The 19,248-nt window shown below is 38.2% G+C and overlaps 1 protein-coding gene across 1 annotated transcript in view; it reads right to left on the bottom strand.

Moving 5' to 3' along the window:
- Nucleotides 1-510: 510 nt before the first annotated feature.
- Nucleotides 511-19,248, bottom strand: part of TTC6 (tetratricopeptide repeat domain 6) — a gene marked incomplete at both ends in the record, with an annotated part of 227,725 nt that continues 208,987 nt past the window's right edge. The window contains 4 exon segments of the mRNA XM_079699166.1: nt 511-647; nt 1,096-1,321; nt 16,062-16,232; nt 16,981-17,133. Of these exon segments, the coding sequence (XP_079555292.1) occupies nt 511-647; nt 1,096-1,321; nt 16,062-16,232; nt 16,981-17,133 (687 nt within the window).

Here is a 19,248-nt window from a genome sequence, read left to right as displayed (position 1 = left end):
GAAAAACATGAGTAGCAGGAAGAATACAGACCTGTGTAGATATTGTTCAAAGGAGGAGAGAGGATATGTGCTTGACTTCAATTTCTTTATAGTCATCAGCTCTCTATTTTTTTTGATCTGGATACTGTTGATTACATTTAGGTATTGATGAAAATGTCAATGAGACTTTTTCTAAAATCACACAGTATTATTTTAAAAGGAATTATTTTACTTTAAAGAAACTATTTTGTGTTAATATGTCCCTTGAGAAACATTCTCATTTAAATTCTACACCTTGTGAAGAAATTCAATTATTGAGTTGTTCCAAATCTGCAGAAAATGATCTGAAAGTTTTATAATTAATATAAAACAAAAAGGTGTTGCTAAAATGCATTAAACAATTATATAAAAGACTAAACATAAAGAACAAAACAATGAAGACAGTGCAAACTTTTTTTTAAATCAACAAATACGTTTCAATTTCTGGAAGAACAGCTGTGTAAACTACTACAGAATCCATGGTCTATGTAGTCATACCACTGAGGCATGTTCTTGAAGATCAAGTGCTTGTTTATAGTCAGCCACAGCTTCATCAATCAGACCTATTTTACCACGAACTTCTGCTCTAAGATTATATACTAGAGCATCATTAGGTTTCAAAGACAGAGCTGTAAAAGAAAAAATTTCAAGATATATTTTGTGCTAGCACTCAAAAAGCCTCACTTTTTTAAATAAAAATTTTATAATATAAGAACTTTAGTATTACCTATTTGAAAACATTTTCCTCATATGTACCTAATTATTTAGTTAAATTTAAAACATTGAATCTTTCTAAGAAAATTAACTTGGGAAATCACAGTACAATGTCTTTTCTGAAAGGCTGGCAATGTTTATGTATGGTTTCCCTAATAATTTTCTATGTCTTAGCTTACCAATGCTGTAAGTTATTACATAAAGGAATCCATACTGATTACATTAAAGATATGATATATAAAACCATTAATTCTAATGTTAGTTTATCTAGGCAAATAGATCTGATGATTTTCTTCTTTTGTCATCAAAAACAAACAAATCAACCATTATAATATTAATCAAAAAAATTACAAAAAAATATACCTTTACTTAGGTCTTCTTCAGCTAGTTCATATTGCTTTAAACAACAGTAGAAGCATGCTCTGTTAAAATATATTGCAGCCCAAAATGGACAGCTTTCAACTACATATGCAAAGTCTTCTTTTGCTTCTTCATATCTCTTTAATACTGTATTTGCAATAGCTCGATTCATGGTAGCACATTCATTTTCTGGATCAAACTTTAAAGCCTTTGAGAAGTAGTCACTAGCCTATAAAAATGTGAAGATAATGATAATCTGAATATATTTTAATTGGCAGCTATACAGCAACTTGAAACACTTTTAATATAAAACTAAGGCCAGTGGCACACTGAGGAGATAGTGGAAGCATTTCATCCCACATACAGATGATAAGGAGGTGCCAGCATTTGTAGAGAATGTAAAAGATAATAATAAAACCAACCAATAGTTGGTCTGCTTTTTGTTATCACCATGTGTCAGCAGTTTTAGACAGTGTCAGAGATAAAATACTCTCTGCTGAGGTGAAATGTTCCACTACCACCTCCCCCCCCCACCCTACACACAAATCTCACATCCCTGTACAGCACTAGAAAAAAGTAAAATTTAAGTTAGAAAAGAAGGTCACACAGGAGGATGAAATATAAGTTCGAAAATTAACATTTTTCATATAAAAGCAGAGTAAGGGCTAAAGAGAGAAGTGAATTTTGAAAATAAAGTTCTAAACCTTACCAGAAGAGATTAAAAACTCCGTTATACTATGAAAAGCTATAAAGGAAGGAAGACAGAAAATTAAAATCAGCTTGTCAAGAAGATCAAAAACTCTAGATGATTCACAACTCGTCATCAAGCCGGAAGGGACCCTCCAAATTGTGGTCCATCTACTGGTGTTGGGGTCTTGGTCAACAATAAGTTAGAAAATTTTAAAAAAACTGGTCTTTCATCACACATAGCTTGAGATGCCAATTAGACACCCTACTACTCAAGGTAGGAATCTCATCTCTAACTCTATGATGGATGGAAAATGTGCCTCCTACTTTAAAACTTCCCTAAAGGAAAAGTCATTTTTAACAATATGGCTTGCTGTCTCCAATTCCTTACCACTCGACTTTTCCCCAGTACAGCACAGTCTGGGTTCTGTCTACCTCCCCCTAGCCCGTGAGGTCTGCTCTTGCTAAGGCTGAAGATGTCGTCAAGCCCAGTAGGCATTTTCTAGTCCTTTCTTTCCATGGCATTTCTGTGGCACGGATGCTCTTGGTCTCTCCTTCCCTCTTAAAACTCTCTCTGTCCTTGAGACAGGGTGTCTCCCTAGTTTTTCCCCTACCTCTCTGATCATTTTCTATCAATCTTCTTCATGGAACTATTTTTCTCTATATTTCCCAGGGATGTGTCCTCAGTTCACTTCCATTGTGGGTGAAGTGAAACATTGAGAGCATGGTGGCCAGGAGCCCAGACCATGGGGTCAGATTTCTAGGCTCAAACCCTGGCTCTACCACTTATTAGCTCTATGTCCTTTGGTGAGTAACTAAAACACTCTGACTCAATTTTTCTCGTCTATAAAATGGAGGCAACAAATCGAACCCTACTTTCAGTGCTGCTATGAGGATTAAGTGAGCTGACAGGTAAAGTACTGAGAACAATATGCAGAATATAGTAAGGACTCAGTCAATTATTACTGATACATCATTTTTTTTGCCAGTGTCTACAAATGGAGAGATGTCATAGCCCTCAGGTAATACTCCATGAATTTTACTGCCTGAGACTTTTGAGAAGCAATTAGATCAAGATTGTGTGCCCATCTCATCCCAGAATGGGAGCTATTCTATGCTGTAGTTAAGTGCAATTTAAGGATCCCTTAAGATGGCAGCAGAATTGACATCCCTCTGTGAAGAGCTTAAATTAAAGAGAATTCACTCCTGAACAGGAGGCTGGACTCACAGTCATTATAAATGAGGCAAGGGAATGACTCCAAGCAGAGCCAAGACTTCCTTCAAAAATTAATTTGTTTCATTTTAATTCACCAGTAAATGATCAATAAAGGCTACACAATTCTACATCACAAAAGCATGACTTGCAATCAGGTAGGAGCAAATGCCTACCTCAGCTAAAATAAATGAACTTAGTAAAACACAATAGTATGGTTAACTTTGAACAATGTAACTTTCTATTACAGCTTTGAAAACATATTACTTAGAAAATGAAAGCCTATAAATTTAATGAGGTTACTTGAAGAACAGGAGCATTAACTATGAAGTAGTTAGAGGCCAAAGACGCCTACCACAATAGATGGCCTTGATTTAACAATTGGCCTAATGCCCTCATATCTGTAATTAATTAGAAAGCAGATCCAGGTATTTTTTAAAAGTCGCCTGTAATTCATGACACATGCATGTAGCTCATCCAATTGTGGTTTAAAACCATTAAGTCACTAACCAACCATAAAAGAAGCCAGAACACATACATGTTTTAACCCTTTAGAGATTATCTGGTCTGTTGAGGGACACTTCCTCCTGGCCCTAAATCTTTCCATACATCAGAAACAAAGGGGGAGGGGGAGGATGGACAGGAAATAGAAGAATTTGCTCCACAAAGAAGCATAGAGCATACCAGAATAACTACTCTCAAAGTCTGCTTGTCTCTGAAGGGAGCACATACTGCAAAGCCCGAGTATCCAGTATATCAAGACAGAGAGCTGAATACATTTTAGATCAAATATTTGCCCAGCTGATGTGTCCCCCAGCTTGGGGGAGAAAGAGCCATACTTAAAAAAAAAAAATCAAAGATCAAACTACACTTTAGATCTAACCAAATAGTTTTATACATGATGTCCATAGAGTGATTAAGGACAAATAAGTTTAAATGTGAGGGTCTCCCTCTCATGTGGACCTTAAACACTGGTAGAAACAGAAAATTGCCCTGGGCACTGTGTTTGCCTAATGCTCGTTAACTAACTCTACAATGCAGAGAAACATTGCCAAGACCCAGCCAGAGAGTGGTCTGAGCTTGAGGAAGTTTAAGGCAACTGACCCTGGCCTGTCAGCCTAGGAAAACATTAGCCTCCTAGCTGTCTGAGGTTTGAGCTATGACAATCTCATTCATGCCTTATATAATAATACCTTTGATAATTCTCTGTCCCAGCAGCTAGCTTCACCACTGAGGTCAACCAGCCTCATCAGAGGGGTCAGCAAGCTAACTGATCTAACTTGGGCAACAGCTAAACTAAGGCAATGGCAGTAGAAATAGAATGGAAAGGGCATATCTGAGAAAAAAAACTAAGAAGGAAATTTGACAGGATTAGATGACTGATTAGATGAAGAAGTTGAGGAAGAGAAGGTTACAATTGATGCTAATATTTTTACTCAGGTGATTCCATGGAAGGACATCTTGAATTCAGACAGGGTTATACAAAGAAGAGCTGGACAGGGCGTAGAGGATAGAGAGATTAATTCAGTTTTGGCTCTCATGCACTTGTAGAACATCCAGTTTTAGCAACTGGTGATAAATATGGGTTAGGAGCTCAGAAGAAAGGTGGAGGCTGACATGTAGCATAAGCCATGGGTATAGGGGTAAGATGGCGGAAGAGTAAGACGCGGAGATCACCTTCCTCCCCACGGATACACCAGAAATACAGCTACACGTGGAACAACTCCTACAGAACACCTACTGAACGCTGGCAGAAGACCCCAGACCTCCCAAAAGGCAAGAAACTCTCCACATACCTGGGTAGGGCAAAGCGGAGAGATCCCCGCACAGAGGATCGGTGCCGAGCGGCACTCACCAGCCCGAGAGGCTTGTCTGCTCGCCCGCCGGGGCGGGCGGCGCTGGAAGCTGAAGCTCGGGCTTCGGTCAGAGCGCAGGGAGAGGACTGGCGCTGGCGGCGAGAATTCAGCCTGAAGGGGGCTAATGTGCCACAGCTAGCCGGGAGGGAGTCCGGGAAAACTCTGGAGCTGCCGAAGAGGCAAGAGACTTTTTCTTCCCTCTTGGTTTCCTGGTGCGCGAGGAGAGGGGATTAAGAGCGCTGCTTAAAGGGGCTCCACAGACGGGCGCGAGTCGCGGCTGAAAGCGCGGAGCCCAGTGACGGGCGTGGGACGCTGGGGCTGCTGCTGCCACCGCCAAGAGGCCTGTGTGCGAGCGCAGGTCACTATCCACACCGCCCTTCCGGGAGCCTGTGCAGCCCGCCACTGCCGGGGTCCCGGGATCCAGGGGCGGCTTCCCTGGGAGAACGCACGGCGCGCCTCGGGCTGGTTCAACGTCACGCCGACCTCTGCCGCTGCAGGCTCGCCCCGCACTCCGTGCCCCTCCCTCCCGCCCGGCCTGAGTGAGCCAGAGTCCCCGAAGAGGCTGCTCCTTTAACCCTGTCCTGTCTGAGCGAAGAACAGACGCCCTCGGGCGACGTACACGCAGAGGCGGGGCCAAATCCAAAGCTGAGACCCAGGAGCTGTGAGAACAAAGAAGAGAAAGGGAAACCTCTCCCAGCAGCCTCAGAAGCAGCGGATTAAAGCTCCACAATAAACTTGATGTACCCTGCATCTGTGGAATACATGAATAGACAACAAATCATCCCAAATTGAGGAGCCAGGAGTCAGTGCTGTGCCTCTGAGGTGGGAGAGCCAACTTCAGGACACTGGTCCACCAGAGACCTCCCAACTCCACATAATATCAAACGGCGAAAATCTTCCAGAGATCTCCATCTCAACACCAGCACCCAGCTTCACTCAACAACCAGCAAGCTACAGTGCTGGACACCCTATGCCAAACAATTAGCAAGACAGGAACACAACGCCACCCATTAGCAGAGAGGTGGCCTAAAATCATAAAAAGTCCACAGACACCCCAAAACACACCACCAGACGTGGACATGCCCACCAGAAAGACAAGATCCAGCCTCATTCACCAGAACACAGGCACTAGTCCCCTCCACCAGGAAGCCTACACAACCCACTAAACCAACCTTAGCCACTGGGGACAGACACCAAAAACAACGGGAACTACGAACCTGCAGCCTGCAAAAAGGAGACCCCAAACACAGTAAGATAAGCAAAATGAGACGACAGAAAAACACACAGCAGGAGAAGGAGCAAGATAAAAACCCACCAGACCTAACAAATGAAGAGGAAATAGGCAGTCTACCTGAAAAAGAATTCAGAATAATGATGGTAAAGATGATCCAAGATTCTATTTCCAAGATCCAAAATCTTGGAAATAGAATAGACAAAATGCAAGAAACAGTTAACAAGGACCTAGAAGAACTAAAGATGAATCAAGCATCGATTAAAAACACAATAAATGAAATAAAAAATACTCTAGATGGGATCAATAGCAGAATAACTGAGGCAGAAGAACGGATAAGTGAGGTGGAAGAAAAAATAGTGGAAATAAGTGCTGCAGAGCAAAATAAACAAAAAAGAATGAAAAGAGCTGAGGACAGTCTCAGAGACCTCTGGGACAACATTAAATGCACCAACATTCGAATTATAGGGGTTCCAGAAGAAGAAGAGAAAAAGAAAGGGACTGAGAAAATATTTGAAGAGATTATAGTTGAAAACTTCCCTAATATGGGAAAGGAAATAGTTAATCAAGTCCAGGAGGCACAGAGAGTCCCATACAGAATAAATCCAAGGAGAAATACACCAAGACACATATTAATCAAACTGTCAAAAATTAAACACAAAGAAATCATATTAAAAGCAGCAAGGGAAAAACAACAAATAACACACAAGGGAATCCCCATCAGGATAACAGCTGATCTCTCAGCAGAAACTCTACAAGCCAGAAGGGAGTGGCAGGACATAATTAAAGTGATGAAGGAGAAAAACCTGCAACCAAGATTACTCTACCCAGCAAGGATCTCATTCAGATTTGATGGAGAAATTAAAACGTTTACAGACAAGAAAAAGCTGAGAGAGTTCAGCACCACCAAACCAGCTTTACAACAAATGCTAAAGGAAATTCTCTAGGCAAGAAACACAACAGAAGGAAAAGACCTACAATAACGAACCCAAAACAATTAAGAAAATGGGAATAGGAACATACATATCGATAATTACCTTAAATGTAAATGGACTAAATGCTTCCACCAAAAGACACAGATTTCTGAATGGATGCAAAAACAAGACCCATATATATGCTGTCTACAAGAGACCCACTTCAGACCTAGAGACACATACAGACTGAAAGTAAGGGGATTCAAAAAGATATTCCATGCAAATGGAAACCAAAAGAAAGCTGGAGTAGCAATTCTCATACCAGACAAAATAGACTTTAAAATAAAGACTACTAGAAGAGACAAAGAAGGACACTACATAATGATCAAGGGATCGATCCAAGAAGAAGATATAACAATTGTAAATATTTATGCACCAAACATAGGAGCACCTCAATACATAAGGCAAATACTAACAGCCATAAAAGGAGAAATCGACAGTAACACAATCATAGTAGGGGACTTTAACACCCCACTTTCACCAATGGACAGATCATCCAAAATGAAAATAAATAAGGAAACAAAAGCTTTAAATGATACATTAAACAAGATGGACTTAATTGATATTTATAGGACATTCCATCCAAAAACAACAGAATACACATTTTTCTCAAGTGCTCATGGAACATTCTCCAGGATAGACCATATCTTGGGTCGCAAATCAAGCCTTGGTAAATTTAAGAAAATTGAAATTGTATCAAGTATCTTTTCCGACCACAATGCTATGAGACTAGATATCAATTACAGGAAAAGAGCTGTAAAAAATACAAACACATGGAGGCTAAACAGTACACTACTTAATAACGAAGTGATCAATGAAGAAATCAAAGAGGAAATGAAAAAATACCTAGAAACAAATGACAATGGAGACACGACGACCCAAAACCTATTGGATGCAGCAAAAGCAGTTCTAAGAGGGAAGTTTATAGCAATACAATCCCACCTTAAGAAACAGGAAACATCTCGAATAAACAACCTAACCTTGCACCTAAAGCAATTAGAGAAAGAAGAACAAAAACACCCCAAAGTGAGCAGAAGGAAAGAAATCATAAAAATCAGATCAGAAATAAATGAAAAAGAAATGAAGGAAATGATAGCAAAGATCAATAAAACTAAAAGCTGGTTCTTTGAGAAGATAAACAAAATTGATAAACCATAAGCCAGACTCATCAAGAGAAAAAGGGAGAAGACTCAAATCAATAGAATTAGAAATGAAAAAGGATAAGTAACAACTGACACTGCAGAAATACAAAAGATCATGAGAGATTACTATAAGCAACTCTATGCCAATAAAATAGACAACCTGGAAGAAATGGACAAATTCTTAGAAATGCACAACCTGCCAAGACTGAATCAGGAAGAAATAGAGAATATGAACAGACCAATCACAAGCACAGAAATTGAAACTGTGATAAAAAATCTTCCAACAAACAAAAGCCCAGGACCAGATGGCTTCACAGGCGAATTCTATCAAGCATTTAGAGAAGAGCTAACACCTATCCTTCTCAAACTCTTCCAAAATATAGCAGAGGGAGGAACACTCCCAAACTCATTCTACGAGGCCACCATCACCTTGATACCAAAACCAGACAAGGATGTCACAAAGAAAGAAAACTACAGGCCAATATCACTGATGAACATAGATGCAAAAATCCTCAACAAAATACTAGCAAACAGAATCCAACAGCACATTAAAAGGATCATACACCATGATCAAGTGGGGTTTATTCCAGGAATGCAAGGATTCTTCAATATACGCAAATCAATCAACGTGATACACGATATTAACAAACTGAAGGAGAAAATCCATATGATCATCTCAATAGATGCAGAGAAAGCTTTTGACAAAATTCAACACCCATTTATGATAAAAACCCTGCAGAAAGTAGGTATAGAGGGAACTTTCCTCAACATAATAAAGGCCATATATCACAAACCCACAGCCAGCATCGTCCTCAATGGTGGAAAACTGAAACCATTTCCACTAAGATCAGGAACAAGACAAGGTTGCCCACTCTCACCACTCTTATTCAACATAGTTTTGGAAGTTTTAGCCACAGCAATCAGAGAAGAAAAGGAAATAAAAGGAATCCAAATTGGAAAAGAAGAAGTAAAGCTGTCACTGTTTGCAGATGACATGATACTATACATAGAGAATCCTAAAGATGCTACCAGAAAACTACTAGAGCTAATCAATGAATTTGGTAAAGTTGCAGGATACAAAATTAATGCACAGAAATCTCTGGCATTCCTATATACTAATGATGAAAAATCTGAAAGTGAAATCAAGGAAACACTCCCATTTACCATTGCAACAAAAAGAATAAAATATCTAGGAATAAACCTACCTAAGGAGACCAAAGACCTGTATGCAGAAAATTATAAGACACTGATGAAAGAAATTAAAGATGATACAAATAGATGGAGAGATGTACCATGTTCTTGGATTGAAAGAATCAACATTGTGAAAATGACTCTACTACCCAAAGCAATCTACAGATTCAATGAAATCCCTATCAAACTACCACTGGCATTTTTCACAGAACTAGAACAAAAAATTTCACAATTTGTATGGAAACACAAAAGACCCCGAATAGCCAAAGCAATCTTGAGAACGAAAAATGGAGCTGGAGGAATCAGGCTCCCTGACTTCAGACTATACTACAAAGCTACAGTAATCAAGACAGTATGGTACTGGCACAAAAACAGAAAGATAGATCAATGGAACAGGATAGAAAGCCCAGAGATAAACCCACAGACATATGGTCACCTTATCTTTGATAAAGGAGGGAGGAATGTACAGTGGAGAAAGGACAGTCTCTTCAATAAGTGGTCCTGGGAAAACTGGATAGGGACATGTAAAAGTATGAGATTAGATCACTCCCTAACACCATACACAAAAATAAGCTCAAAATGGATTAAAGACCTAAACGTAAGGCCAGACACTATCAAACTCTTAGAGGAAAACATAGGAAGAACACTCTATGACATAAATCACAGCAAGATCCTTTTGGACCCACCTCCTAGAGAAATGGAAATAAAGACAAAAATAAACACATGGGACCTAATGAAACTTAAAAGCTTTTGCACAGCAAAGGAAACCATAAACAAGACCAAAAGACAACCCTCAGAATGGGAGAAAATATTTGCAAATGAAGCAACTGACAAAGGATTAATCTCCAAAATTTATAAGCAGCTCATGCAGCTCAAGAACAAAAAAACAAACAACCCAATCCAAAAATGGGCAGATGACCTAAATAGACATTTCTCCACAGAAGATATACAGACTGCCAACAAACACATGAAAGAATGCTCAACATCTTTACTCATTAGAGAAATTCAAATCAAAACTACAATGAGATATCATCTCACACCAGTCAGAATAAACATCATCAAAAAATCTAGAAACAATAAATGCTGGAGAGGGTGTGGAGAAAAGGGAACACTCTTACACTGCTGGTGGGAATGTGAATTGGTACAGCCACTATGGAGAACGGTATGGAGGTTCCTTAAAGAACTACAAATAGAACTACCATATGACCCAGCAATCCCACTACTGGGCATATATCCTGAGAAAACCATAATTCAAAAAGGGACATGTACCAAAATGTTCATAGCAGCCCTATTTACAATAGCCGGAGATGGAAACAACCTAAGTGTCCATCATCGGATGAATGGGTAAAGAAGATGTGGCACATATATACAATGGAATATTACTCAGCCATAAAAAGAAATGAAATTGAGCTATTTGTAATGAGGTGGATGGACCTAGAGTCTGTCATACAGAGTGAAGTAAGTCAGAAAGAGAAAGACAAATACTGTATGCTAACACATATATATGGAATGTAAGAAAAAAAATGTCATGAAGAACCTAGGGGTAAGACAGGAATAAAGACACAGACCTACTTGAGAATGGACTTGAGGATATGGGGAGGGGGAAGGGTAAGCTGTGACAAAGTGAAAGAGCGGCATGGACATATATACACTACCAAACGTAAGGTAGATAGCTAGTGGGAAGCAGCCGCATAGCACAGGGAGATCAGCTCGGTGCTTTGTGACCGCCTGGAGGGGTGGGATAGGGAGGGTGGGAGGGAGATGCAAGAGGGAGGGGATATGGGAACATATGTATATGTATAACTGATTAAATTTGTTATAAAGCAAAAAATAAAAAAATAATTTAAAAAAAGCCATGGGTATAGATGGGCTTTCTGAGTAAGGAAATATGGAGAGAAGAGAAAGCAGTGTGATTCCTGGCATTAAAGAGCTTAACTGGAATGAGGAGATAAGAGACTAACACACAGAAACAATTGTGGAGTGACAGAAAGCCGTACTGAATCTGTATAGAAATAATTATATACAAAGAAGTATGTAGTCAAGATCTCACTTTAAATTTAACCACAACCTCAAATGAGAACTTTAAGTTGTCTGGTGGTTCTACTATACTTCCCTAGAACGTTCACCCTGCTGCTCTCTAAAACAATTATTTCACATTTTCTCTTTTCTCTTCAAAACTGCTAGCCATACTCTCCCCCTTTTTACCTGTCCACCTCACTCTTAACTGGTAACTGGTACTCATATTCCATGGAAAAAATGTAATCATTTAAGAGAAATACCTACTATCAAAATCTACCTATCTACAGCCAGCTGTACCCCAACTCTCTGCCTTCCCTCATGACATAATGGATAGTGTGTCCTGCTCCCTTCAAAGGCCACCCCTGGAACTTCCAAACTTTAGCCCCATCAAATCCTCAAAGATTTTGATCCTAATTATCCCTGCCACTCTCCCCTGCACCAACAATTTCTCCCTTTCTACTAGATCTTTTCATTAACACAGGAACATGAATCAGCATCCCTCATATTTTAAAAAATTAAAAATATGAACACCTTACTCTACTTTAGCCACCACCCCCATTTCACTACTTCTCTTCACAGAAGAGTTTCTTCAACTCGTTGAACTGTCTCTAATTCTTCACCTCACATTTTCTCCACAACCCTTTCCGCTCAAGGATCTGATGCCATTGTGACTCCAACAATGTTCTTGCCAAGGTCATCAATGATTTTCTCCATCCACCCCTTCCTTGACTTCTCAGCAGCATTTGACACAGGACACATTTCCCTTCTTAAAGTACTTTATTCTTGAGGTGATATCATGCTCTTCTGCTTTCCTTCCCAACATCCTGACTGGATACTTCCGACTCGGTCTACACTCTGGAGTCTCCTCTCTGCTTCACTTCTAAACATTGGTATTGCCTCAGGGCTTGCTCCTTAAACCCCTTCTCTCCATCTATACTATTCACCCAGATAATCTCATATAGTCCCACACCTATGCTAGTACTGATATAATGACGCTTAAATAAGATGGTATTAGATGTTTATCACTACTAATATTGCTTATTTTCTATTTCTTCCTCCAATAAAATGTAAGCTACATCATAAAAGAAGTCTTCCTTATCTTGTTTAGCTCTGTATCCTCAGGGCCTTAATTCCTAGCACATGGCAGGTACATTATAAATATAAGGAGAATGAAAGAATGAAGAACTAAGTGGAATCAGGAAATATCTGCTCAGCTTTTCCAGCAAAATACATACAAGGACTTTATCCTCTCGGTAGATAAAGGTGCCCCAAAGATTATTTTTAAGGGGTGTGGTGACAGTATTGGGTGTTAGAGGAGAATACAGAGGTTACAGATCTCAGAAAATGCAAGCAATAAAAACAACTTTTTAAAATGAGAATGTTATCTTAGAAGCAAGGACTGTGAAAAGTTCTGAGAAACACAGAGTTTGTGGTAGAAGCCTTCCCAAACCAGGCTAGGCTAGAAAGGACATACTGTAAAGTCCTGTGCAACAGCATCAGTGGTAGCTCAACTCAGAAAGTTACCATGGCCTATCACTGTATCTCTCACAAGAAAATCTGCTATTAGTCCAGGAAAAAAAAAATTATCTCATTCAAATATAAGGAACAGAAAAGTAATTTGCATGCCTTCATTGTAAAAAACAAAGATAAAAAAGTAAGAGCTTAATTTTTGGAAAGATCATAAAAACTGACCAGAAAAAATGTATTCCTACAATGTAGATAAAAATTATAATGTAACATTGTAAAATAAACTAGAAAAAAATTGTTAAGGAAGAAACTGCATTTAAGAAATAAATAAATAAATAATAAAGGATCTTAGAAAAAGAGGTGGCCAGGAAGATATGTCATGGAAATGGTACAGAACTAAAAAAAAAAGTTTTAAAGAAACCTGGATCATAAGGTCAACAAGGGAATAATAGAAAACACAGTAAAAATTTAGGGGATGCAAAAGAAAATGAAACAGATGTTAAAAGATAAAAAACATTTGAAAAAAATAATTGGCATATAGGAGTCAAAAGACGTCCTATTTATAATCATTGGTATTCATCCCCAGTGAAGAAAATCAAAACAATGAAATAGAGAAAAATATTTACACTGAATTCAACAAAGATTTTCTGAAATCTACATATTGAAAATGCACACTCTGTACTTGATAACTTTGACCCCAAAAGTTTAACTCTAACACATACTTTTTTTTTAAGTAAAAAAACTTTTCACTTATGGGCTTCCCTGGTGGCGCAGTGGTTGAGAGTCCGCCTGCCGATGCAGGGGACATGGGTTTGTGCCCCGGTCCGGGAAGATCCCACATGCCACGGAGCAGCTGGGCCCGTGAGCCATGGCCGCTGAGCCTGCGCGTCCGGAGCCTGTGCTCCGCAACGGGAGAGGCCACAACAATGAGAGGCCCACGTACCGCAAAAAAAAAAAAAAAGAAAAAAAACTTTTCACTTAAAAAAAATAAATTAAATTAAATAAAATAAAAACTTTGGTTATCCTGACAAAAAGAAGTCACCAATAACGAAAATCAGGTTTGCATCAGGCTTTTGACACTAACATATGCAACACCAAAAAAATAGTGAAACAACACTTACAAAACACTCAAGGAAAGAAAAAATGAGTCAAGGACTCTAAACCCAGACATGTTGTCGTAAGATATAAAGGCTGCAGGCTAACAGCTGTGAACATGAAACAATTCAAGGAATATTGTTCTCATGAACCCTTTTTCAGGACTCTACTAGAAGACTAATTTCAGAAATGAAATGATTGGTTAGGAGGGAAACTTTTGCAAAAAGCCTGGTGATGAGAATTAAATATATTTAACTGAAGAACTAAGACTAAACGTGAAATAAAGGTAACAAAATACTATGCAAATATTAAATCCTCTGGCAGTGTAGGAATAACGAAACACAATAAAATGGAAGAATACAGAGAGAGTGGAAAGCAAGCTGACATGACAAGCTGACAGAACAAGCTCAAGTATATTTAAGGATATAAATATAAGCATTTTTCAAAAGAGCATACTATTAACTAAAATTGACTAATAGATGAGAGGGAGAAATAAGGGAGGAAGAGATTAAAGGGTCATTTTATTGTTCTTCATAGAAGTGAACTAAACAAATAAGGAAGTAAGGGTACAAAGGTATATTTATAAAGGTCATCACTAAAGCAAACTGTAAACCTTCCTAAATATTAGAAAAACTCTGTAATTTTTAAATAAAACAGACCACAGAATAAAATATTTTAAATACATGTAAACAGGAAATATATAAAATAACAGAACTAAGACCAAACATATTGACCGTGCCAAAATGTCAATGGGATATAACCCACCTATTAAAAGACAAATATTTTCAAATTGACATCTAAACCAAAATCCAGCTCTACGCTGTATAAAAGAGACACAGCTAAAACAAAAGATTCTAAACACTGAAAATAAAAGGAAGGACAAAGGACTATCAGGCAAAAGCAAACCAAATGAAATCAGAGGTCAGGATCTTCACATCAGGTAAAGGAGAATTTACTCCAAAGAGAAACAAAGAAGAGCATTTGTAATGTTGAAGACTACAATTCACAATGCATATGTAATATGTATGAACATCTATACATGAAATAGCAGCAATTTTCATAAAGCAGAAATTACAAGAGATGTAAAGAAAACTATATAGGGCCACACTAATTATAGGATACTTGAATAAACCTTTCTCTGTCCAAGATAAACCAAATTTAAAAAAAAGTATAGATATAGACTAATTATACTCCAATATTAGAAAATATAAAAGCCCTTCCTCTTGAACATTTTAAGTGCCCTATTAATTTATTCTTTAGTCAAAGGAGAAATAAAATTTCAAGTGCAATGTTTTGGGAAAACAAAAATAAAAACATTAAAGAGCAAAATACAGGGGATACTGCTGAAAATAGTACTTGGGGAAAAGGCATAACCTTAACAATTTATCACAATATAAATGAAAGGGTGACAATAAATGGATTAAGCTTCTGACTCAAAAAGATAGACAAAGAACAAAATAAAATTGAAGAGGAACAAAAGAGTGAATATAGATTTTAAAAAAACAAAAAATAGCGTTTGACTCATGCAATGCATTACAGTTCAAATAAAATAAATTCAAAATATAAAAAATATCATCTAATAACCCAACACTTTCATTTCAGCCGTTATGAATTAAGGTCCAAAAAGATTAGGTTGTCATGAAAACCAGAACTAACAGACATATCTCCATACTCCAGTCAAGTGCTCATGTGACTGAAACTTAGCAAAGGTAGAAATTAAGACGAGTTAGATAATCACATCACGAAAGAGAGTCTGGAAGGAAGTCTGACATTTGGCTAAGTGGGGGCAAAGAGCAGAGGATTCCAGGCTGGAAGCTGGTGACAATGGATAGCAAGGCGACTGCCGGCACTCAGAGAATTCCAAAACAATGTTTACTGGACAAGTGCTGAGTGGCTGATGATAATGAGGAGAAAAAATCCATAAAGGTGTAAACATTTAATAAATAATTATAAACATTTTTATGAAAGAGAAAAATATTTTTAAAGAGCTAATGAATAAATTAGCCTGACATATAAGGATTGCATTTTGAAACTATATGTAGCAGAGAAAGCATTTATGGTCAAAAAGAAAATGTTAAGGAAAACTCACATTACCTGGGAAAACTGCCTGTGGTGAAAGTAGATATTTCCTGCATTAAAGTAAGCCAGCGAGTACGTGGGGTTTAGAGAAATTGCTGCTTGATAGTCTCTCATTGCGTTCTGTTGTTGGCCCATAAACTCATGAATCACACCACGATTTGTTAAGAATTCTGCTCTAGTATTGATCTGCAATATAATAGTATGAGTATTTAGCATCTGGGAATAGTACTTATCTCCAATTTCATGTCTGCAAAAATGGACGTTATGAAATCTTTTTGTGGGAAACTAATAATTTTACAGGGCAGGTGAAACCCCATTAGAGCAAATATTTTGAGAAACAACTCTGAATGAAGTTGGTTCAGTGTCAACACTTTGTTGATTTGGTTGCAGTAAAACAATCTTAGTGCTTTACTCAGTTCCTTTGCAAAGAATAGATGCACGGGGGGGAAAGCTCATCTGTTTAGCTCTGTTAAAGATTACAACATCTACCTAAATTTACAAAAAAAGAATCCGAAGTCTAGAAGAAAAAGGGCAGATCTTCTGTCACTGCATTTTTTATTTGCCATTTCACTACAGAAGAAGCTGGGGATTTACACTATTCTTTCTTTAGTTCCTTCAAACCCAGAACGTTATTTTATTTTTTGCATTCATTTTTCATTACACAATAATACTGATGTATCATGAAACTATAAATTTGCATTTACTGAGAGGAATCAACATTTATTAGGGATTTGTTTTTAAATTTTTTTAATGCATTAGGTTATAAAACTGGTAAGCTATATAAGACTCTTTAGGAATCTCCTGGGGAAAAAATACAAATACTATTTTCTCTACAAGTCACTTTTAGAAAGCAACAGAGAACTTCTTATTTGATCTTATTCACTGATGATGTTAATTTAATGCTAATGATAATATAATCTGAGTGGATTTTTACCTTTATGGCAGCATTTATATCCTGAATTGCAGCAAAATTATCACCCATCTGAAGAGAGACCACAGCTCTTCCTTCATAGGCTAGGTAGCTCTTTGGATCAACTTCTATGGCAATGGTAAAGTGGTTCCAAGCTTTCTGGAATTTTCCTTGGGCCTAAAATAATTTTCCATTTACACCAAGTAGGAAATTGTCCATATCACAACAAATGTTTATGATTCTAACTTAATCAAATAAAGCCTTTAGTAAGGGTATATTTATATTGTGCTTAATCTAAGATATTTTAAACAAGGAAGTAGGCTGTACTGTGAGTGCATTCAATTGACTGATTACCTCTGAGCATTTATGCTGAAATTTTAATTAACTGAAATAAATCTAATTGTCAGAGTCATCTCTTATACCAGTCTTGAACAACATAAAATCTTGACCACGACGGGAAACACCAATGCTTCTGACAATCACCACAAATTTTACATTGAGCTCTGCACACACAGGCAGGAATTGTCTATTTGCTTGGCATTGAATCTCCAGTTATACATACTATACATAATAAAATAAATATGTGTTGAATAAGTAAATGAATAAACTGATGGTGTAAAACCTATTTGATAAATTGTACCAGCATCACACATTCCATGAAAACTGCATGCAAATCTACCAGGCAGGTGTTTATACCAACCTTAGCGCCAACTGGAAAAAAAGAAAGAAGGTTAGGAGAGGACACTGTTAACAGAATGATGTCAGAGTATTTCCTAGAGAAGGCCATTTGGCAACTAAATACCTCATCACAGGAAGGCAGTGAGTGGATAAATTCAGCACAGTCCAGGGACTGTCCTTTATTCCTGTGGGTTCAAAATCCCAACTTGCCAGAGCCTCAGAAGTGGACTCTCACATAAACCAAGCAAAGCCCAGGGACTCTTGCATAAAACTAACACGAAATATAACTAATAAGTTAACCAGACATTGTTCTTTAACCAGTAAAGCTTCTCCCTTACAGTAAATTATGTGGAAACCAACATCATCACCACATGTTCATTTGATAAACAAGGAATTGAACTTGTCTGTTCTGACAACAATTGTTTTGCTCACTTCCATAACTCTAGTGGTAGGCACATAGTAGGGGAATCTGTTTCATATTTGTCCAAGAAATGGTCACTCTTCCCCCGAACAGGATTTGATGGGCCTCTCTAACTCTCCTTTTTCAGTCCTTCCTTTCCTGATTCAAGCCTTCCTCACACTAATATGTTTTTCAATCCTCCTTCAGGTTGATATATATCAGTGAGATCTTCATAAAACACAAATCTGATGTCACTGCTCTGGTGAGTGACATTCACATTTTTCACTGACCTGGACCAGTTAAAAAGACTTTCACCTCCAGTCATTACTCAATTCAGTCTCATCCCATACCACTCTCCCCTTGTCCATAACATTCTATCCCCTTGAGCCCTCTTTCTCACAAAACTTTATAATGGGCTGTTCCCTCTCTCTGGAACACTGTGTTCTAAGCCCTAACTCCTAGTCCTAATTACTAGTCTTTCACACCTCAGTTTAAATGTTAATTTCTCAAAAAGCCTTTCCTCACCCCTAAAATGAAGCTAGGTTCCCTTGTTATAAGTTGTCCTAAAACCCATCCTTTTTCTTTGTTGCACTTATCCTGAATAAAATTGAATAATTATTAATAAGACTGCTTGGTGCTTACCTCTCCAATAGGCAGTAAACTCTACATGAAGAACCAGTGTATTTTGGGCACTGCTGTATCAGTTCCTGTCCTATACTACGTGCTCAGTAAATCCTTGTTGAATGCAATGAATGATGCTGTTAACACATTTCTTTTGATTACAGTAAGTTCCAGCTGTTTTAGGAGTCACCCTGTCTCTAAATTGACTTTGCAAATTTCTACTATGATCAAATAATGGCTAATTTTATGTTTAACACTCAGAAGGCAATCTTACTTCCCTTATTAATCAGTTCTTGGGCATACCTCACTATAACCAAACCCACAACCACCTCCAATTTTTTTTTTTTTTTTAGCAGTACGCGGGCCTCTCACTGCTGTGGCCTCCCCCATTGCAGAGCACAGGCTCCAGACGCACAGGCCCAGCGGCCATGGCCCACGGGCCCAGCCACTCCACGGCACGTGGGATCCTCCCGGACCGGGGCACGAACCCGTGTCCCTGCATCAGCAGGCGGACTCTCAACCACTGCGCCACCAGGGAAGCCCAGCCTCCAATATTATTAATCTTAGATCAGCCAAATTCACTTACTTTTAAA

Source organism: Hyperoodon ampullatus, assembly GCF_949752795.1.
Source record: "Hyperoodon ampullatus genome assembly, chromosome: 3".
NCBI lineage: Eukaryota > Metazoa > Chordata > Mammalia > Artiodactyla > Ziphiidae > Hyperoodon > Hyperoodon ampullatus.
The sequence above is the reverse complement of the archived record's forward strand: the minus strand, read 5'-3'. Positions and strand labels throughout refer to the sequence as shown.